Source organism: Telopea speciosissima, chromosome 7, assembly GCF_018873765.1.
Source record: "Telopea speciosissima isolate NSW1024214 ecotype Mountain lineage chromosome 7, Tspe_v1, whole genome shotgun sequence".
Lineage (NCBI taxonomy): Eukaryota > Viridiplantae > Streptophyta > Magnoliopsida > Proteales > Proteaceae > Telopea > Telopea speciosissima.
Window position 1 is genome coordinate 5386324 of NC_057922.1, and position 22500 is coordinate 5408823.

The 22500-nt window shown below is 37.8% G+C and overlaps 2 protein-coding genes across 2 annotated transcripts; both read left to right on the forward strand.

The window, feature by feature from the left end:
* The first annotated feature begins 6843 nt into the window (after positions 1-6843).
* LOC122669340 (probable WRKY transcription factor 51) lies at positions 6844-9138 on the forward strand. The gene is made up of 2 exons (XM_043866088.1): positions 6844-7402; positions 8889-9138. Exons 1-2 carry the CDS (start codon positions 7281-7283, stop codon positions 9082-9084), a joined length of 318 nt encoding a protein of 105 aa, XP_043722023.1. The 5' UTR covers positions 6844-7280; the 3' UTR covers positions 9085-9138.
* A 3905-nt stretch (positions 9139-13043) lies between these two features.
* On the forward strand, positions 13044-21395 carry LOC122669840 (small GTPase LIP1-like). The gene is made up of 7 exons (XM_043866710.1): positions 13044-13596; positions 14780-14871; positions 14967-15108; positions 15931-16235; positions 18946-18999; positions 19089-19219; positions 20955-21395. Exons 1-7 carry the CDS (start codon positions 13506-13508, stop codon positions 21145-21147), a joined length of 1008 nt encoding a protein of 335 aa, XP_043722645.1. The 5' UTR covers positions 13044-13505; the 3' UTR covers positions 21148-21395.
* Positions 21396-22500: the final 1105 nt, after the last annotated feature.

The following is a 22500-nucleotide window of genomic DNA, read 5'->3' on the forward strand; positions in this document are numbered from 1 at the left end:
ATAAACTAGAAGGGTATTTTCACCCTATTGCTTAAGCTTTTGGGTTAAATGCTTTAACGGGAATCCACTGTTAGAAAACTCTAAGACATTGGATGCCTTCATATACTAGTTAAGTGTCTCCACCTAATAACTTAAACTTTTGTGTTAAACACTTTAACATGGAATATGAACCATCATGCCATTACATTACTAAAACATCTATGTATGCTCACCCAAAAGAAGGGTCATACATGCCGCATCTATTGCCATCCAAAAGAGGAGTAACACATGAAAAAAAATGTCAGGAATAATTCCACATTAGAAGACTCTGGGACCTTGAATGATTTCATATACCAATTGTGCATCTCCATATAATAGCTTAAATTTTTTAAGTTGAACACTTCAAAAAGAACCAAAAGTTGAAGCATCAGAAATCCTTCTCGGTCTTCTCTCTCTCTCTACATTTGTTTTAAGATGATCAGATGAAGAGTTGACTTCATTGAACGTGACTTGCATATGGGTTTGTCTCAAATACACCAAAAATATTTTGTCATTAAGAGAAAAAACATGTGGTGTATGAAAATGTAATTTACAAATTTTATTATGTAAGGCAATTTATTTGGAAAAAGTTTTCCTTCAACGTGGGTGAAAAAAATATACCCACCTAGGGTTATTATTATGCTGACCCCACTACTAGACAAATTCAAAACTATCTCCACCTCATAGTGATGTCTATCCCACTATCGTAATGACTATCAACCCTCGTCTTCACTGCCCACTTACGAGCAATAGAACTCTCTTGCCTAGACTTATTAACAATACAAGTAAAGTACGTTAAACGACTTCACCATCAGTTGAAAAATATCATATCACAAATTAACTAAAGTATTCCCAGGGGCATCCTTTAGTTCCATGCATTAGCCATTCTACCACATCTTAACAATCCATCTAGGCTATAATATGCACCCACCTTTGGTCTTTTTCTCCTTGCAACCCCTGGTATGCTCTTTTGATTTCTGACTCTTGAAAATTTGTTCATAAGTGCCAGCACAGTTATTATGACATGATATACCCCGCCTTCCTCTCATCTGAAAACCTATGACACTCATTTTGAGGATTCGATTGGATAAGAGATAAGGGAAGGAGCTTTAAATCCTGAACCCATTTATCAATAGTTTAAATTTGGATTTTTTTCTACACCAAAAAAAATAGAGAAGTTTTCATATATGATTGTGTAAGTTGTGCATGTGAGAGGATGGGAGCTTTGAGACATTAAATATGGGTGGGCCGTTTATGATTTTTCTTACTCTTTGTAAGAGGGGACATGACCGTGCATGTTTGTACGGCCGTGTATGAAATCTTTGGCCAAAAAAAATTTTGGACTTTTCTATCTGAACATACAAGTATTACGACACAGCCATAAGAAATAGAATGTAATAGGTAAGACAGACACCACGTGTTGTTCCAATTTCAGCCACATAATCCAAAGGAAGAAGACATGAAGCAAAGTTAAAACAAATTAGGTCCACTTGATCCTCCCCTCCCCCTCTCCTTTGAAAAAAAATAAAAATCAACCAATATATGCATGGGTAGTGTTTGAATGGGATAATGGATCCATCCGAAGTTGTCAATCTTGACGGGGTCAAACTTTGCCATTTATTTTTTCCTGGATAGGGTTGGTAAGGCACAAGTTAATTAGATCCTATTGTGTTGGAATTCGGTTCACACATCTTCGAGTATATTCTGAATTTCAAACCAAGCCTGGATCAACCCAACAGTCCAACTAACCAGACCCAATATCGGCATTATTGGTTTTCCAATGTGTCTCTATGGGGTACAGGGTTTAAAAATTGAGAATTGAATCGGTCGATTTGGATCAGATTTGGTTCGGCGAATGCCTCTTCAGTTAATGGTTTTTTTTTTTTCATAAAAAGAAAAATATTTCTGAACATTCTTCGGCATCTATAATTGAACACATTTGTAGCCCCAGTTGACTGACTTTGCAGAACTCATGAGCAAAGTAAACTAAAGGTCTTCAAAGATATAATAAGTCCATTCATTAATAATGTAAAACTACGAAATATTTCTAAGAAAAGATCATTGTCATCAAGTAAAGAAGTTTCCTCCCTATTCTAAGTAATCCTCTCTGTATTGCACTTAAAATTAAGAAGATTAATTAAGAATAATAGAAAAAAATTAATTAATCAATATAAAGAAATTTAAGTCAATGCTAGCTCTTGAACTCTTAAGGACGACACTTATTAGGCATTTCCTTGCAGTTTCTTTAATCACTTCCCACTTCCCAGCTTTTGTAGATGACCCTTTTGGAGACCTTCCATGTTATTGCTTTTGAAAAGTAATTCTGTGGCTGAGCTCAAAACCAGCAATGGTCAACTGCAATTTCTCTCTTTTGAGGCCTTCCATGTTATTGCTTCTGAAAAGCAATTATGTGGTTGAGTTAGCTAGTCAACTACAAGTGTTATCTAATTGCTCTATATCAGGTACCAAGACTTGTAGATTAAACTTATGCCCTGAGCAGGAAGGAGAAAGAACTGAAAGCAAAACAGTGTCAGCAGCCGCCCCCTCTCTGCTCTCAACAAATGAAGCACCAAAAGAAAAGGTAGATGTAGTTGGTACATGATGGGAATTTGACATTCATCAGTCACAGCTACAGTTTTGGTTGGATCCAGATCTTCTACGCAGGGCTGCCTGTCCTGCCATGCTGCGTAGGCATAAGGCGACGTGCATTGATCGTCTTACCCTTGTCCAAGTACCTTGTCTGAGTGGGGTAAGGTGGTCATTGTACGTGGCCCTGTGTCTGCGCAGCACAGGCAGGACGTACAGGACAGCGCACCGTAAAAGATCTGTGTGTCTTTTGGTTCTTTCTATTGGCTTGGAAGAGGATACAGACATGGATGACAATACTTGACCTGAGGACCCAGCTACTCTGGTATATACTTATTTTGATTTGGATTGATAGAAATTAGTAGAGTCAAAAGTAGGACTGGGACTTGGTTTCTGTCTTGTAAATTTCAGTACCAACTGATGGCTCATCCACTTTCTTCATTCAGGTCAGGTTCAAGGTTTCAACCTTGCAAAAGGTTTCATTTTGACCCTCTAGCTTGACTTGGAGGTGTCAACCATATATAGGCCCTTGTGGGATTTTGTTTTAGTGTATGAACCTTTTGAGGAACTAATTTTTCCATAAACTTCTAGCAGAAGTGTAAAAAAATGATCCAGTCACTTGAAAGTATGGTGAAGTAGAGCAACGGGAATCTATAGTGGTCCAGCCACACATATCCCTCTGTTTCACCAATATTTTCAAGTGACTGAAGAGTCTCATCCATGGCCTCAATTGTTAAGACATGACCAAAATTTGACAAACCAGCCAATAGTCGGTATCTCTAAAGATCTAAAGATCAACACTCCACTTGAATAGGAAATGATGGGCAGCATAGATCCTGCAAGCCATTAAGGATATATGCTTCAGTGCTAAGAACATGGAAGCTCTGTCATATTGCAAGAGAAATCAGTTAAGTAAAAAGAAGTGCAATCAAATCAATACTACAATGAGGCAGTTTCCCTTCACCTGTGACAAGCTATGGATCTAGATGACCTGGGATGGGCATCGAGAACAGTGGAGTAGTCATTATCAACTTCTTATTGTAGAGAGAGTATTTAGGAAATGGAAACTTTTGTAATCATCACTTAACATGATTGTAGAACTATCTCTGAACATCCAAAAACTTTTTATTTATTAGGCAGTTTCACTTAACATGGTCTCTACACAAACGCCTGGGCTAATGGGAGAGCACGTCTGGGTATCTACCTAGGGGGTAGAGGTGTCATTTCATGGTGCCCTGTGAGAGGGCATTGGAAACACCACCAAGTAGTGATCTTTTCCCCTTATTAATATATTACTTTAGGGAAAGAGAACGCTAACTGGTCGAAGGATTTATGTGCCCAGGCACAACATTGTTTGAAAAGACTGTTCGTCCCCAATGAAAATAAAAAATCTCATCCAAACCAATGCCTTTGTACGCACTCTCTGTTATTGGTGAAGCCTAATTTCGGTCCAGAAAGTGATTCAAAGGATCTTTGAAGGGCCATTTCAGTCTCGAAACAGGCTCGGATGGCCTAAAAAGTGTATATTTCATTGCCAAAGGCAGTGGGTCGTGAAGAGCTTGTCGAGACCTTCAAAACGATATGTATTTCAACAAATGTTTAATTCTGGTCCAACCCTGACCCGTTGGTCATTTTTGGATTCTAGGGGCATTTCTGTACTTTCTGGGTTAGGGCTTCTCTATATATTGTTCTTTTCTCTGGGAAGGCTGATGTTGAGGGTTTGCAACATTTTCAGAGATAGTGAAAACTTGTTCTATTGCTCGAGCGTGGATGTAGCTTCCCATCTTGGGGGTGAACCACGTAAATCCTTTGTGTTGTTCGTTGTGTGTGTTGATTCTTCTCTTTCTTATTTCGTTTTCTTTTACAAATCGCCACTTCTGAATATTGTTTCTTAACACTCTCATACATGATTGGTTAACATTCTCTTACACATTACTTTACTTCACACCTAAATAGCTGTGATTTGAAAAGAAATTCCATAACAATTACACCAGTCATATAAAAAATAAGTATAATAAGAATTTTAAGTAAGTTATATAATCATAATTTTAAAAAAATTCCACTTTTCTTCCATTTACCTTGCTTCCACCCAAGCGAACTAACACCATCATCACAAAAGTCACATGCATAATTCCACATAGACCAAACAAACCTAGGCACCTATCATCCTTAATTATAAACTTGAGAATGATTACAAGAATTTTAAAATCCATTATATATGAATTCTCGTACTACTTTTGAAAGTGATTACTTGTATATTATTAGTTTAAAGGAGCCTTCTATTCCTAGACTATGGATACCAGCATTCACCACCAGTCGTGCAACAAATGAATATCCACTATGACTTGGTTCCAGACTACTTTTTAATTTTAAAACCTATATCCGTTGAATGCCTAACATTATTTTAATTTACACTAATCTTATCACATTAACAGTTGTTAGAATGACTCATATTTAATTGCGGTTGGGAGAGGATTATTAGGATATTATACTTTTTGTGGTAAACTTATACCTTTTGATTAATTAATTATAAAACTACTTTTATCAAAAAAAAAAATTATAAAACTACGTGGACGAATCTTAACTGTAAAATCTCACAAAACCGACTTATCATATAGTTCTAATTTGACAAATAGGATGCCATATGTGTACACTAGCCTCCTGGATGCTCCATTAAAAGAACTATTAATTTCTTAATGGGAAGCAGTTTTCTGTACGGGAGTGTGACCTACACCAGCACTCCCATGTATCTATCTCTCTCCTCTTTAAAATAAGGGGGCAGATGTGTCTTTTCACATGGGGAGGAGAGAGATAGACTCATGGGAGTGCTGGTGTAGGCCACACTCTCGGACAGAGAACTTTTTCCCTTTCTTTCTTGCTCTACTTTTTGGTGGACAATAGAAGAGAGGTGTATAAAAAGTCCTCAACAAAGGCACCTAGTTTTTTGAAACGTATCAATTGCAAAGCATGATGTATGCGGCATAGCCCAACGACTGACAACACTTTAGGCATGTTGGGCTTCCTAGAGACAAGCTAAATTCTCCCAAACACTCATATTCTTCAACTCACCATTAAATCATCTAGGCTATGTCTAGAAGTCAAGAAAAGAAAAACATAACAAGACAAAAATCATGACAAAGTAAAGATTGATTTATGTCTTTCTTTCTCTTCAATTTTATTTATTTATTATTTTTAATTTTTTTTCTTTTATTGGCTTCCAAACATAGTCAACACTATTCCAGTGATTTGGACCATGGATCGAGAGGTAACCTAAATAAACAACATCAAGGCATTCATCTTTTTGAACTAAATGGATCGATGGTTGGGTATATGACTAATCCAATATAGAGGGTTCAAGGTATATGTCTAATCCATATTGAGTAATTCAACCTAGGGGTTTAAAAATACAAAATCCAGATCTTGACCAGTCCCAGTTGATTTAAGGGTGCAAGCTTGGTCTTGTCGGTTCGAGCCCGCCCTCAGTCCGAACAAGGCCTGAGCTAAGATACCCTAGCCTTGAGGGCAGATCAGGATTATGAATTTCTGGCCCTGAGTCAAGGCTAGGCCGGTCTAAGGTTGAGGAATCGGGCTGAGCCTAGCCCGACCATGTGTTCTTCTTCTTCTTCTTCTTCAACTAAGCATGTATCTCTCAGCCCCCCTCATGGTCATGGCTAGCCTGACCCAACCTTGAGGGTAGGTCAAGGTTGGATTTTTCAGACTCGAGTCAAGGTTGGGATGGGCCTAGGCTCAATTAGGGGACTTAGGGTTGGATTGATATTTTAAAAAGTTTGGCCCAACCCGACTCTCTTACAGCCTGATATTCCTCCTATCTAGGATATTTCCATACAAAATTCTGTACCGAAACCGGATCGGTGAAAATGGGATCGGCTGGACCGAACCGTTTGTTAAAATCCAATTCAACCTCGAAGGATACTCTCACACTCACAAGTCACAAGTCACACCTATCAAATCGCACCAGAAAGCTACATACCAATAAGCGAAATTGGTTACGAGACCTGGTATTACTGTGGTCCCCATGCCTCATTAAGAACCAATAGCACAGGTCACTACTTCACCAGTGCCGATACCACGCTTGACACTTGTCACCAACCCAAGAAGTTTCTTATACATCGCAGGGAAAGTATAAGGCACACGCGGTCAAGGAGAGAGATGGTATAAATTAAAGTGCAAGTATCTACCTCTTCACACCTCTTCTTATCAAAGCCTTAAAACCCACCATGGCCAGCTTCAGTTTCCAGTCAAGAGACTTCCTTGGATACCCTAACCGTAACCCTAACCCTAACCCTAACCCTAACTACAATCATCTTTTAATGGATTATCCGGTACTGTCACCGGATTTCAATCTTTCCGATTATCTGATACCTGAAACTGGATCAGAGGAAGATTCAACGGCAACTAAAATCGGTTTCTTCGGGTGTGATCATCATCAGTCGTCATCACAGAACCCAATTCTGCAACTTGAAAAAGTTAACAACGATCTGATCGGAGACAATGGAAATGAATCCACAAGTAGTCATGACATGCAAGTGACAGCTGCTACCCATTTAACTTACTATACTACTATTACACCATCTCTTGATTATCCCTAATTTTCTGTGTTTGTTTGTTTGTTTGTTTTGTGAATTTGCAGAAAATGTAAGAATGGAATTAAGAGAATGAAAATGGACGTGGGTTTCAGGATTGCATTTAGAACGAAATCTGAGCTTGAAATCATGGATGATGGATTCAAATGGAGAAAGTATGGGAAGAAGTCAGTGAAGAACAGTCCATACCCAAGGTAATTAAACTACTAAATCCATCTCCCAAGGATAATTCTCTTTTTTCTATACTGTGGTTCAACTAGCTAGTATTGTTCTTTCTTTGCTGGTTCTTGACGCGTTGGTCAAGTGCTCACTTGTTGAATCACTTGGTCACGGATTCCAGTCCTGGAAACAGTCTCTCTAGAAACAGGGTTCTTCATTAGCTCTAATCTGCAAATGGCATTGGTGGGTAGTTTTAGTCTAGTTGGGATGATTTTATATGGGTGACGCCACCATGGAAGCGTCATGGTAGGGAATAGATGATGATGATGGATGCATTAGTACTGAGCCGCCATAGCTTTGTCTGCTTTGTCACCACAATAATGGTGTGAGTTGAATGTAATCTGTAATCGTCAATTTGGTTCATTAGTTATGATATGATGCAGACAGGAATTTTTTTTGTTATATATCCACTTCTGTTAAAAAGTAAAACTAGCGTTCTTTTGAAGAACATCATCAGCAACTCGAACTCTCGAAGGTTCAAATGGGTTTTGAGCTCCATCACACTCCACCAATTAAGTCCTTTTTATTAATTCGGATATATTGAAGTACATGCTTAGATTTCATAGGATTGTTTGTTTGTTTTTTATTTTTATTTTTATTTATATATGTTCAACAAAGGTTAAAAAATAAATACAAAAGAAAAGGCTAAAACTACAACCATCCAAAGCACACCTTCAATGGTGCTGGGCTTGGGAGATCCCCAGACTTAAACAATGTGTCTATTCCTTGAGGAATCCTCACAATACCCCAAGAGGACATCAAATTGCCTTGGATTTCGAAGGCAATAAATTCCCAAATTTTACGGATGGTTCTAGATTTGTTGGTCCATCTCCTTAAATTTCGTTTCATCTAAATATGATAGATATATAGTTGCACAAAAAACAAGTTTCGGTGGTGCTATGTAACAAGTGGAAAAAATTTTGCTGCTACTTGGGTTGCAGGAACATTCTGACTACCCCTAGGTTTGCAGCAAAAGAAATGGAATAATTCACTTCCCTTTTGGGTTCACAAATACTTTCCTAGGTTTTAGCATTTTCCAAAATGCGTCTTTAGATTCTATTTCTTTGGCTGCGAGCCCGGATAGCAAGAATGTTCCTGCAATCCAAGTAACAACAAAATTTCGTTTTTTACAAGTCTTTTCCTTTAAAGCGTTCTTGAACCCACTTCCATTTCCTTTGAAATATTCTTTGATTCTCCTCATTGGAGGCCAACCCACCCAAACAAAATGAAGGAGAAAATTTATTGAGCTTAATTAGGCAAAAACTGACTTACAAGCTTTAGAAGTTCCTCAGGAGAGGAGGACTAAACTAGGTTTGTTGTTGTGGGTGTTATATGTTATGCTTTTTGTGGCTGGTTAAGATATTCTGAAGAAGAAGAAGATTTAATGTTGTAATGTAGTTGAGTGAGTGAGTGATTGATTAATAATAATTTGTACAATGTTTTTGGGGGTAAATTAAGCAGGAATTACTACAGGTGCGCAAGTGGAGGGTGCCATGTGAAGAAGACAGTGGAGAGGGATAGGGAAGATTCAAGCTATGTGATAACGACCTATAATGGAATTCACAACCATGAAAGCCCTTGTGTGGTTTATTATAACCAAGTTCCACTCATGGTTCCTAGTGGATGGACCTTACAGGCTTCAAACTCATCTTCTTGAAAAAATATTATTAATTTACAGATCTATCATCGATCTGTTGTTGTGGGACTTAGCCGCCACTCAATATATGGACATTAATCTTCTATCTATCTATTTGGATCAAGGATGGATGATGTAAAGTAATTAAGATTAATATATTCTCTCTATGTGGATATACTATATATGAAACTTTATATTTATATGGTCAGTGAAGTGTATCTGCTCTCCCTCTTTATGTGGGTTACAGTTGTAATTTAATTGACATGCTACAATATACTATGATACTAGTTATCTAGAGAATTACTTTAGTGCATTTGCGCTCTCTCTCTCTCTCTCTCTCTATCTCTCTCTATATATATATATATATATATATATATAGCCTAGCAATAGAAGGATGAATTAGGGCTGCAAGTTTGGCCCTGCCAAGGTTGAGACATCGGGCTTAGTCCGACCTTGATTTTGATCCTGAAGAAAATTCTTTATTTATTAAAAAATAGAAGTTAGAGTACATATAAACGAGTGCCTAGTGCACTTGATAGATTGTGATTAGGGGTGTAAATGAATAGCCGAAATCCGTTTCCGTATCTGTGTCTGTATCTATTTAGCACTATCCGAATCCGTCCGAAAGCTAAACGGATGCGGATTCGGATAGACTATAGCTATCCAGAAAGCTATATTTACTTGTAAGCGGATAAAATATACGATTCGTATCCGTGTCCGTATCCGTTTAGCACTATCCGAATCCGTTTGATAGCTAATCGGATGCGGATGTGGATATAGCACTATCCGAGTCGAATCCGATCCGTTTACAGCCCTAATTGTGATGCGTAAAAGCCCATTGCTATTTCGAGGTCTTGGGTTCAAACCTCTTCTTTCACATCTTCCTTCCACTTGCTATTTTAATTTGCTTATTGCAGAGTCAAAGTCAAGGTCACGGCCAATAGGTGAAGCCCGACCCAGTTAGGGCGGGCTTGGACTGGGCTTAGCCCAGCAGGGTCAGGGTTGTTAGGCATTGAGTCAAAGTCAGGTTCAGGGCGGGCTTGGTCCCAACTAAGGGGACTCAGGGTTGGGCTAGGGTTTTAAAAAGCCCGATCCAACCTGACCCTATTGCAGCACTAGGATGAATACTCTATTCTTTCTTTCAGTTGGACATATAGGTCAAGTTTTAAAATCAAATTCAATTATTTACCTTACAATATAATGGTATTTTCCCTTGTCATCATTTCGGCCATTCAATTATTTTTCGAACAATTTTCAAAAGTTTCAATTTTTTACTGATTGAAAGCTTTGTTTTACCACATAGCCAATTAAATTTATTCAGGCTGAAACTTGACATGAGAGAAGAGAGCCTTGGGGTCTCCTATCCACAAAATTTCAGTCTCATCTAATCCACAACATGGTAGATATTTAGGTCACACTGGAAAAAGCCTTCCTAAGTGAGTAATCCAAATGAATAAAATAATGAATTGGAAAAAAGAATGTTGTCTGGTGGCATGGAACATGCACCAAGACACAGGAGAGGCCGAAATTACCACACCACCCCCGTGAAATCAAAATCCCATCCATGTTGATGTCCCCACGTGTGTTCTCATGAGAAAGTGGCATAAGGGAGCGTACCAATAATGTGCGATAAAATAACATCATACATAAGAAGGCAGTGAGGTCATTTCATGTGAGAAAGAGAGATATAGATACAGAGGTGCTAGTATACCCTACCTCGGCTACTTAGAGAACCTTTTCCCTAATTTATGTAGAAAAAAAGAAGAAGAATTTCTACTCAGGCCAAACAAAATAGGAAACAACAAAAAGTTCAAATAGTCCTCCACCCAAAGAGGAAATCTGTCCTTTCAACTATTATATAAAACTGAAAAAAAAAACTTTTCTATCTTAATTTTTATGAACTCCATCTCTCCAACATTAATGATAGAACCTGAGAAAGGGAAAGAATATTAATTTCATTGGAGAGCCTCAATGTCAATGTCAAAGTCTAAACTCACAACTGCTATTGTTGATCCATTATTTCTATCGACCCGCAACCTCCTCCTCATGCGTGGGGTTTGGGATTTGTACTTTGGCCTGGGTCAGATTTCACTCTTCAAGAGTTTAAGAGTAATTATAAAAATGAATGGTTTTTTTTTGGCCCAATAAGCATCATGCAAGGCCCAGTTATAAAGGGTTAGGCATGGGCCTATCTTTTGGGCTTGGTTACTTTATCGAGCTACGCATTGTGCAAAAAAAACAGCCCAATGTAACATATCACTTCTGCCCAGCCAAACTTCCTTGAAGTGAATGCTTATAATGAAAATGGATTCACTCTTATAAGCATATACTACTCTCTTTTTTTTTTGGTAGAAATAAGCATAGACTACTTGCATTATAGAGATCTGGTGGTGAATGTTGAAAAGCAATGAAGCTTCAATGTAAATGGGCTTTTGCACCTTGATTGTCTTACCGCAGGCCCATAGGATCTGCAAGCTGTTTGTTTGAAAGCTCTAATTCCATGCCAACCCAAAAGGTGGCTCCAAACTTCGAATGATTTTGATTGGACACTTTGGCTGGGGAAGCTCGAACTGGTGTTGGCTTGGGCTTGGACTAAACTAGCCCTCTTAAACCTAGGGTTGGTCTTGGCCTCTTGGGTTACTCACAGCCCCAGATCACGCAAAGCTTGCTCAACGCCCACCCTTCCATCATTTAAGCCAAGTAGTTTTTTTTGGTCAGATCTTATTGAGAGCATAGGACACTAGACATTGGCGGCCAGGGATTTTTTTTTTTTTTTTTTTTGGGGGGGGTGGGTGTCGAAACAATGACCTTCCCTTTGACAAGGCCAGTGCTCTATTACACTAGCAGCCACCACCATGCCAAGAGACACCTCCAGTCAAGTAGTTGTTGCTCGTAGCCCAGTCCAGACATTTATTGGTTTGGTTTTGGTTTATTAGTTTAGTTTCAATTTGATTCGAGATGTAATGGACACAAACCAAAATCGGATTGATTAGTAATCGATCTTAATTTTCTAAATAATCATAATTGATTTGACTTGATCAGTTTTTTATTGGTTCCCCCTTTCCAACTTCTTCCTAGTTTGCAATTCTACGACACCTCCCTCTCATAGACAGAGGATTTGGTGCTGAAAAATATGAAGATTCTAGCAAAGAGACACAAGCACATAAAAGAGCGAGGGTTTAATTTACCAGTTAGAGGTGGTCTAGCTGGAGGAGCAGCTCTTGGCCTCTCTGTCTCTCACACTTTTGGTTATTCTCTCATTCTCCATCCCTGAAACGGCATAAAAGACTGCACCAATGAGATACGATAAAATGGTATCATACATTGAAAGGTAGCATGCCTTACACTTTTCCCTTGTATTTCTAATCGGATCAATTTGTTTAATGATTTAGTCAATTTATTGATTTGCATACGATTGTTTCTCCATAAAATCGAAAGTATACCAATTATTTGATTTTAAAATCATAATCAAATTGCTTATTTATGATTTATATATATATTTTTAAATGATTTATCAATTCGAGATTGGAATTGATAATCTTACATGTAATAAATATTTGAAAATAAGATTACCACGTTGCCCTCGTGCAGATTTTTTTATACCCCTCTCACGTAATAAGAAGCCATGATCTGTATGTGCATGTGAACATATGTGCAATGAACTCAAAACAACCACACCCCCACCCTTAAAAAAAAAAAAAAAAATGTAAAAGAACCCGGAAAAGTGTTAATGGCGTATTTTTCACATTTTGATTCTTACTATATTAATATCATTGGTCATTCCCCGTCCCGTTCGTCGCGAACGAGTCGACTCGTTTCCTTACCAAGAAATCAAGAACATAACGATATACTGTTTTTAGTTTATCCTCTTGACCTCCACCTCTCTCCTCCATTTCAACTCACTTCGTCGGTGTCAAATTCTTTAGCTTCTGCTATCTCTGCGTCTACTTTCACATATAAACAGATCATATAGGCACGGACTGCATCTGATCAGTCATTGTTCAGAGATTTTACATTTCATCGTATCGCCTTCGAATTTGCCGGTAAACCTAAGTAGCAGTTGGTATTTTTGACGGAAATTTACGATCTGTGAAGTGAAGATTCGTTCTTGCGGAGATCCCTTCCTATTTCTCTATAGATCTTGAGTTTGTCTGCATGAATCGAGAAATTGAGTAGCTTTTGAAAAAATTTTAAACTTTCACGGGATGAAATGTGTAAAATAATTTGCTTCTTCAGTTTTAGATTGGATCTTGGCCTGGGTTTCGCTTGATATGGACGGTAGACTAGGATTTAGCATACTAATCTCGATAATCCAGTGCTCTACAAGGAGCTTGCGTATGTTTGAGGGGACTTGATTTATAAAATACTTGGTAAGGAACTTGGGTCTTCTTTTCTGCTCTCACTGGGAAAGGCGAGTTTGACTGAGTTCATTCCTCGAAAATATGTTTTGGAGGGACCGTGAAAAGGAAAATAAGGAGCCGAATGGCGGCCCTCTTTGCGGGCAGGTTCGAGTGCTTATCGTTGGAGATTCAGGTGTGTAGCTATAGACTTTGGTTCTTTTCATTTTTCTCCTTTTCCTCAAACTTTCTTCATTTGTTATGAATTTTGGATTGATTCTTAGAAGTGTCGTCTTCTTTGTTTTCTCGTTTTCCTTAAATTTTCTTCATTTGTCTTCTATGTTTTCTTGTTGGTGAACTATCAGGGTCTAAATTATGCTTTGTCTTGATAGAACTTGTCGGCTCAAGACTTCTAGATTAGCTGGTCTAACTGTGGTCTCAGTATGAGTCTGATATCAGTACTTTTTGAGGGTACTGTAGTTTTATGAATTTCGCTTGAAAAAAATGAGTAAATCGTTTTTTTTTCCCCGGATTGATCGAAGTTCATCAGAACAAAAGATTGAATAACAAAACCAAAGTAATTATGATAATTGAAAGTGCAATTAGTACACATTAGTAAAGCATAATGGAAGCATTTTGATGACATTGGGATGAAACATGCTATAAATAATGTGAAATCCACCCACCCCAAAAAAAAAAAAAAAAAATAAAATAAAACCCTATTTTCAGTCCCAATTCCATACCCAACCAGCAGGCTCCCCTGTTTTGTCTGGATTGATGTAATTGTACCCTTGAAATCTCAGACAATTTCTGAGATTGTTTGGTGACTCATTGAACTAAGGCCAACTGAGCAGCCTATTAAGAGATTAATTTTCTTCCAAATCTGTCCTGCACTAGCTCTTATCTTGCTTCCCCAATTTTAGCCTAATTCTCTTAGGGTTTGGGTTTCTTGGGCCGGCACCAATGTTATAATTGACTGAAGCAGAGTGGTATGAGTCCTAAATCAGATTCAGAGTGGAAAGGTAGCATTCTTTTCTTAGTCTACTCGATATATGCATAAAGATGGATCATTTTTTTTTGGCAATAGACTGGATCAACCTTTGTGATAGTGCATCTCAAAGGTTTGGATGCACTAAAATAGTATTTTCTATATCACTGCATGCGTCTTAACCTTAAACATATGGTACATGTCTGGAGAATGGCCTTTTCTTGTCCTCCCATCCTTGTCTGATTTTTCCTTTGAAGTGATGTGAACTTTTAACTAAATTACTGATTTGGGCCATTGCCATTTCTTATTTCATTGTGGCTTTTGTGCTGATTTTGTAGCTGCATTATTTGTCTAGCATTTGAATTGGTTTCCATCTTCAATCTGCTGGCAGGTGTGGGGAAGACTTCACTTGTTCATCTAATCGTAAAAGGTTCTTCCATCAGTCGCCCTCCTCAAACAATTGGATGTTCAGTTGGTGTGAAGGTGACTGTTGATATCAATTATCTTCTCTAAGGCTATTAGGAGTTATGGCCAGACTTAGAACTTTAACTAAGCTTCTCAAATCTTCTGTTATCCAGCATACCACTTATGGAAGTCCCAGCAGCTCTTCTAATAGCATTAAAGGTGATGCGGAGAGGGATTTCTTTGTTGAACTATGGGATGTGTCAGGACATGAGCGATACAAAGACTGCCGCTCACTTTTCTATTCACAAATCAATGGTGAAGACTGGGCTCAATGATTTTCAATTGCTAATCTTATCTTATTTGCAGTTGGATGATCCAACAAAGAAAGTATAATTGCAGAATGGTTTCTGTAATCTTATTTCAATAGTTCTTTGAAACCCATGAAACTAACTCTCGGTTGAAACTGACCGAAATCTCCAAGTTGTCTCGGTTTCAGGCCTAGCCGAAACCGGCCTCAAAACCGAGATTTAGAACCTTGTTGAAATCTTAGCATCTATTAAGGAAAGAACTGGTGACCAATCACAGAGTGATGACACCCTTCATCAATCTTTTGCTACTGTTTACATAATTCCATAAGACCATATGGTGAATTGCACATTTTGTTTGGGCAATACTTTTAATTGAGACTGGAAGTCAAATTCCTAATTCAAGTATGTGAGATGTGTTTCCTGCTGAGGCCTGAGGTGTAGGTTGGGTGGAGTACATTCATAGGGCACTGATTTAGAGATATCCTGTTCCAAACCAGGTCAGGTAGATAACTGATGTGTTGATTTAGATGACAAATTGAAATATGGTGGACATTCTAGAAGGTTATGGGTGCTAGGTATGGTTTCTGGATACAATAGGATCTTCCTGATGGAGCCATTTAATGGTGGATTTAACCTCTTCCCCCACCCCCTTCCCCCAAAACAAAGTATTTCTTGTACATGACATGCAAGGGAAAGACTGCTCTGCTGTTGCTTCCCAACTTGAGTAGTTTTTTTTTCTGTTTAATCCCTATTTCCAAGTTGGTCCACGTTTGATCATTTGATGCTCTTAATTTTATAAATACACTTCCTTTTTGCTTGATTTCTTCAGGTGTTATTTTTGTTTATGATCTCTCTCAAAGGAGGACAAAAACAAGCTTGCAGAAGTGGGCAGCGGAAATTTCAGCAACTGGAACATTCTCAGCTCCTCTAGGATCTGGTGGGCCTGGTGGCCTTCCTGTCCCATACATTGTTGTTGGTAACAAAGCAGATATTGCTGCAAAGGAAAGAAATAGAGTAAGCAGTGGCAATCTTGTTGATGTTGCTCGCCAGTGGGTTGAGAAGCAGGGCTTGCTTCCATCAAGTGAAGAACTTCCTCTGACAGAGAGCTTTCCTGGCAGTGGGGGCCTTTTTGCTGTAAGTAAATTTATTTTATTAAATATTTTCAAATCTTACCAGCCTTGTGGCTTATAAGTGCTTGTTGGTGTTGATGATGAATCATGTTTCTCACTTTCATTGGAGTCCTACATTAACTTCCTAGCTTATGAGTTAGTGAAATGGAGGTTAGACTTGGATTTCAATGTATATTAGTTCCCATATCCAATAGCCATAATGTGGACCTGCTACGTTTGGGTTCTCATCAATTGCTTGGGTGTTGCTGGTGTTTAGTGGAGGGCCACCCTGTTGTCTGCATGATTATAGTTTTGCCATTATATTTTTAATAAATTCATTACTTAGCAGAAAAAGAGAATCTAGAGGTGCTCGATAAGAATGCTCATCTGTTCATTTGGGTGATTCTGATTTCTCACTTTATGCATGTTATATTTGAGCCATGGTTTCTGATTTTTTCTCATAGCTAGAGTCGTACCTTGGTTCAATTTGAAAATCTTGGCTTAGTCAACTCTACTAATTTTGAGCATGGTTTTGAGTTTGAGTTGGTAGTAAGAATATCAAAGGAGAAAAATTAGTCAGTTTTTTAAGGACGTATGGCTCTAAAACAGTTTCACCTTTAGCACAAGAAGCACAGAGCAACTTCCTTTTCCGCCCAGCTTCTTTTTGGTTTTTAAACAAATTTTTTTATGTATGTTTAGACAGTTTCTTCCATTACTTCACACATTTATCTGAATCCTGAGGGGAATGATAATAGCTCTGGCAAGTGGAACATTGATTAGATGTGCAGTTTCCTCTACTTTGGACTGAGATCCTCATATGCTGGATAGGGTGTTGAACTTTGGCAGCCGTTGGATGATGGATCATGTCTTAGGGAAGCGGTAGGGTGTCTAATTTAAAATTGATTTGGGAAAGCATATGCCCATGTGGAGTGGAATCGTTCGGCAAAGTGATGATGGTGAAGTGGGGTTCAGTGTGAAACAGAGAAAATGAGTTGAGTATGCTTCCTAACTGCTGCTTTTCAATTGTGATCAATTGAGCAGTAGGAAGGAATTCAGATATACTGAGGGGATTGGACAAGGAGATTCTCTGTTTCTGCTTCTCTTTTTTGATTTCTGGGTGAGGTTTGAAGTGGAATTCCGGTAATGGGGATAGCAGATGGGGATGATACAAGGGGTGGGGCTGTGGGGGGTGGTCCAAATTCTCCATCGATCTCTTACTTGCAGTATGCTGATGAAAATTTGGTATTTTGGGTTCCAATATTGCTCAGTTGGCTTCGCTGGGGGCTTCTGTTCTTGGAGTTAATATTATGAAATTTTGATTATTGGAATGGGAAATATTGATGGAGAAGTTTTAAAGCAGGGAGGGGTTATATGGATTTTTTAGGGGAGATTCAGTTTACATACTTGGGGTCTACTTGAGGGCAAATCCAAGGGTCTCTTCCATTTGGGGTCCAGCTTGTGGAAGGATGGAAAAGATCAGCTAGTTGGAAGGGGGAGGTATTTCTCATTAGGTGGAACCGTGGAAGGTTAACTTTTATGAACAACATCCTTATTAGTATCTCTGTATATCTTGTTTCTATCGTGCTAGTTCTGGTTTCCATGTCTAGGAATATGGAAGAATTTTTTTTGGAGTTTTTATGTGATGGGGTGGATCATGGGTGCAATTGAAGAATGTAGTTCATCTGGAAAAAGGAATTTTAAAAAAAAAAAAAAGGTATGCAGGCCAAAGACATTGGGTGGTTTAAGTATTATGTCTCACCAAAAGAAAGGAAAAAAAAAAAAAAAAGACACTCCTCGCTGAAATGTTGTGGAAATTAGTAATGAGGCTCTATGCCCATGGAAGCAGGTGTTCACAGTTCACCCATATACATGGGTGGGTTATGGGAGGTGTGGGATTAGATTGTAGGAATCTTGAGATTGGTGTTTGGAAGAACAATTGGATTCCATTTCCTGGAAAGCTTTTAGGATGGGGAATGGAGATAGAACCAGGCTTTCTGGAGAAAGGCGTTTAGTTTTATATAATAGGTTTCTGTTTAAATCAATTAATGTTGTGGAAAATGTTTCAGTTGACAGTGTTTTGAGGGGGCAAACGGGTTTTTTCTTTTTGTTTTTTTTTTTTTGGGGGTGGGGGGTGTTTCCTCTTTTAGGTGACAGCTATTGGACAGCGAGAATTCACGGTGAGGTGATATTGTAGTCTTCTTTCCAGTTGTATGATAGATAACATGGACGGATCTAAGATTTGGTGTTCAGCAGCAACTGTGCAAAATGATCTCTAAAGCATGTTCCTTGGATAGATTACTTGCGATGGATCAATTTAACAAGAGAAGATTCAAGCTGGCAAACGGATGTGTTCTATGCCTTTAAAGAAGATTACCTCATCAAAGGATATGATTCAACAAATTATATTACCTTATAAGTTATTTCTATGCTATAAATCATTGGGTTAGTGGGTTACTGTAAATGACCTTAACTAGCATTCTTTAATTAGAAAACAAAAGTGAAAGTTAGGTCTATGCTTCAGCTGAGCTGGGACTACTGCATGATTAATTCTGATGGAACTCTTAAGCCTTTCTTCTCAAGTGCAAATGGATAGATCTGTATATGAGGAACTGATTTTTCACTTATATTTGTGAAGTTATAAGTTGATATATCACAATTTATTAAATTTTTAATTCTATTGTTTCTGATTTAGTTGGTAGTATATATGATTGCTAATTTCTGCTTGACATCTGTAGGCTGCCAAAGAAGCGAGATATGACAAGGAAGCCCTGATGAAGTTTTTCCGTATGGTACATGCTTGGCCTTGCCTTTGCTTGTCATAACTGTGTGCTTGTTGAGTGATCCCCAAGTCTAACTTTAATTGTATCAATCATTTCAGTTGATCAGAAGAAGATACTTTTCAGATGACTTACCTGCATCAAGTCCATGGTCCACTATGCCAGTTCAGAGACCCTACCACCGTTCAGGAGAAATTTCGAGTGATGATGATCACTTCAGCCAGAATATGAGGTCTGCTTACGGCTTAAACTATTTTTGCAAAAATAATTTTTCTTTTCCTTCTAATTGCATTTCCATTATCCTAAAAAAACTGACTGATAACATGAACAATATTTTATTTCTGTGGCACCTCCTTAATTTCCTTGTGGTCCTATTTTTGCTTCTTGTGAATATTTTATTTCTATAGCATTATGAATATTACGTTTTGTCATATCATCAATAATCTTGCAATTGCTGAGCTGTATGACTGTTCTTAAGATGGCTATCTATATAACTGTTGTGGGACAAATTACAGTTAGAAAACTAGCTCCACTTTACTGGGAAATAAATGTTGGTCTTAGGTGGAACCATGTAGCACCAACATTCAACATTCTGAATTTATGGTAACTTTTGTCCAAGTGATGCTGAATCTGCTGCACAACTTCGGATTCACTGCCCATCTTCGTATGAAGTATGGAGAGAGCTTTCAAGGCCTGCTTGTGTATTGTAGCTCTTGCCTAAGGAAACACACAAGATTATGTGCTGATGGAGATCATCAGTCTATAGCCCACCTGGTAGCAAATTGGGCTTTTTCCAAATGCTGCTCTACTAGTGGATCCTATAAAGGAGGGAACTGGGGCATTGATTTTATGGGAGTATGGAACTAGGCTGGTTATTTTAGGCTTCAATTTGTGAAAAATGTAGACATACAGACTGAAGAAATACATGCTACTGGAGGAATCTTTTTGTTATCTGAACTTTGTAAGTGGTCTTGGGCAGTAAAGGTAAAGCCTTTCTGTTAACTTCTTTTTGGGTTTTTGATTCCCCTTAATAAAGTTTTTCTTCACCGAGAAGGAAAAATTCACATGTCAAAGATGTTGGATCAATGTTTCTTGAAGATCATGGAACATTGAAAATGGTGTGAAATAAATTTTCATTGATATGCCACGAAATAATAAAAGAAGAATACCTTTTTTTCTTGTTAATCCTTGACGCCTTTTGAAGTGGATCCAATCATCCATGATATTTTGTATCTTGCCAGTAAATTTTCTTAGTGTGACTTCATCTATGTCCCCAGGGAGGCTAACTGTATAGCCCATTTCCTGGCTAAGGAAGCCTTGTCTCTCACCGAGATGACAAATTGGCACTTTTCCACTCCTCAGCTTCACAATTTGTGTGCAAGTGAAGCCTTGGGTTCTTGCTCTGAATAAATTCCCTTTCTACCAAAAAAAAAAAAAAAGTGAGGAAACAAAGGTTTAAGAGAGTATGAAAAAAAAAAATTTTAACTTATAGAAGGGCTCTCTGTTGTGTGGTAACTTGCTCTTCCCAATAAGATTCTCTATGTTTCCTTTTTTTCTTTTTTTAAATATTTATACCAATAGAATAACTATTTTTTACCCAATGTAATTATACCTAACAAGTGCTTTAAGTTTTAACTCGTCAAAAAAGAAAGTACTTTAAGTAAATACCCATGCAGAAATATGTGCGGCAGAATCCATCACGTATGTGCCATTTGTCTTTTTAAAGTAATTACTATTGTTAAATATTTTAAATTTGAAAATAAATTACTAAAAGTTTTCAAGGATATCATGGATTAGTTGCTAACTGCTTGCATTTAATTAATTGCAGCTTATAGGGAGAAATTGGTATTCAATTTTTCTTCCATAGGGTTCATTCCTAACTCATCTAAATGCTAATGCCATTGCACTTATCTTTTGTTCTCTCCTGAAAAGTGGTTTAAATTAAATGTCATTGCCATTGACTGCAGTTTGAGCGGTGACCCGTACAAATACAATGCACAGCCTCCCCTTCCGGCTCAACGCAACCTCACGCCACCTCCCACACTTTATCCTCAACAGCCAGTGTCCGTGGCTGAGAATTACAACCTCCCAAGATTTATGCTTAATGAATCCCCAGAAGTTGGCAACACAAGATCCAAGCGAATGGATATCAATGTCTGATTTCTCTCTGAAACACAAGATTCAAGTGAAGCTTGTCTGGCAACATTGAAAGGAAACAGATATGAATATATTGTGCAGGTTTAATTCTTCTCTTCTGCCTTATGCTTGTAACTTGCCTCATTTGTTTGTTATTTTTTGCACTGTTCCATTGGAGGGGGGGGGGTATGGGGGAGGTGTTCCTGCATATAGTTTGGTTGAATGTATAATGATTGATTTATTCAAGCTGAAAGTGAAAAGCCATTTTTTGGGAAACAAATTTCTTTTGTTCAATTCTCATATCAAAATAAAGTACATGAAAAGTACTTGATTCAAATTTGACCTTGAAAGAATGTCTCAGTAGGCAACAATTGAACTTCCTTCAGAAATGCAGATTGAACTATGCTTTTGAAGAGTTGCAGTGTTGTTAAAAGGACGAAGGAAAAAAAAAAAGCAAAGAAAAATTTGGCAGCCATTTTATTCCTTCATGCCAAGGCTCAACTTTACCCACAAAACTCAGGACATACATTGTGGGATTGAACTCTTGAAATTTCAGATCTCGAGTTGGGAAATCTCAAACTATAAGATTGTGAGGCTCACTCGATCCATACAGGTAAAGAACCTTTACTTTTTATCTCCTAATCCTAGATCCTCTTTTAGGGTCAAGTTATGCAGGCTTTGTTTGATTGTAAGGAGAATTAAAGGGAAGGGAAGTGAAATTTTCAAACTTAAAAAGAAAAACTATTGTAATTATTACCCAATGTTACTATATCACTAACTTTAAATTAATCCATTTATGGTTATGAAATTTTACTTTACTTTGCATCTATATATTTATAATGTATCATTACTAAATATGGTAAGAAATTTAAGTTGTTCATTTACAAAAAAAATAGTAATTTAGATTTGAAAATTGCACATCCTTTTCTTTTAATTGCTTTGCAGCGAAATGTAGCCTATTACCTGTTTGCAGCTCTACTCTTTCATCTTGGTTTGTAACGTCACATATTTTTTTTTTTAATCCAAAACACGTATGTGAAGACTGAAGAATCATCATACTCAATATACATGGAGCTGATCTCATAGTGGTCAAAATCCCTTTCTTTTCTTTTTTTTAGTTTTTTAATTTTTTTGAAAGCAATGACCCACTTTTTCTTTTCTTCTTTGAAATGCCAGTTTAAGATGATTGCTCCAAACTCATTGAACCACTGGTTGGAGCAAGGATTGAAACCCAATGTAGTAAGGTTTAAACCAACGTTTTTTAAATCCAAGCCAAGCATAGGACCAAAAATGCCCTTAGGTTGGTTTGAAACGGTCATTTATCAAAAGTGTGAGTAAGATTCCAAAGACCTCACTTGATAGGCCTAAACCGAATAT

Excerpts from the sequence above, each read along its gene's own strand:
- LOC122669340 (XM_043866088.1), top strand. The coding sequence starts at position 7,281 with ATGAAAATGGACGTGGGTTTCAGGATTGCATTTAGAACGAAATCTGAG. Across the intron at positions 7,403-8,888 it reads AAGAACAGTCCATACCCAAG|GAATTACTACAGGTGCGCAA; the intron begins GTAATTAAACTA and ends TAAATTAAGCAG.
- LOC122669840 (XM_043866710.1), top strand. The coding sequence starts at position 13,506 with ATGTTTTGGAGGGACCGTGAAAAGGAAAATAAGGAGCCGAATGGCGGC. Across the intron at positions 13,597-14,779 it reads GCTTATCGTTGGAGATTCAG|GTGTGGGGAAGACTTCACTT; the intron begins GTGTGTAGCTAT and ends ATCTGCTGGCAG. Across the intron at positions 16,236-18,945 it reads GCAGTGGGGGCCTTTTTGCT|GCTGCCAAAGAAGCGAGATA; the intron begins GTAAGTAAATTT and ends TGACATCTGTAG.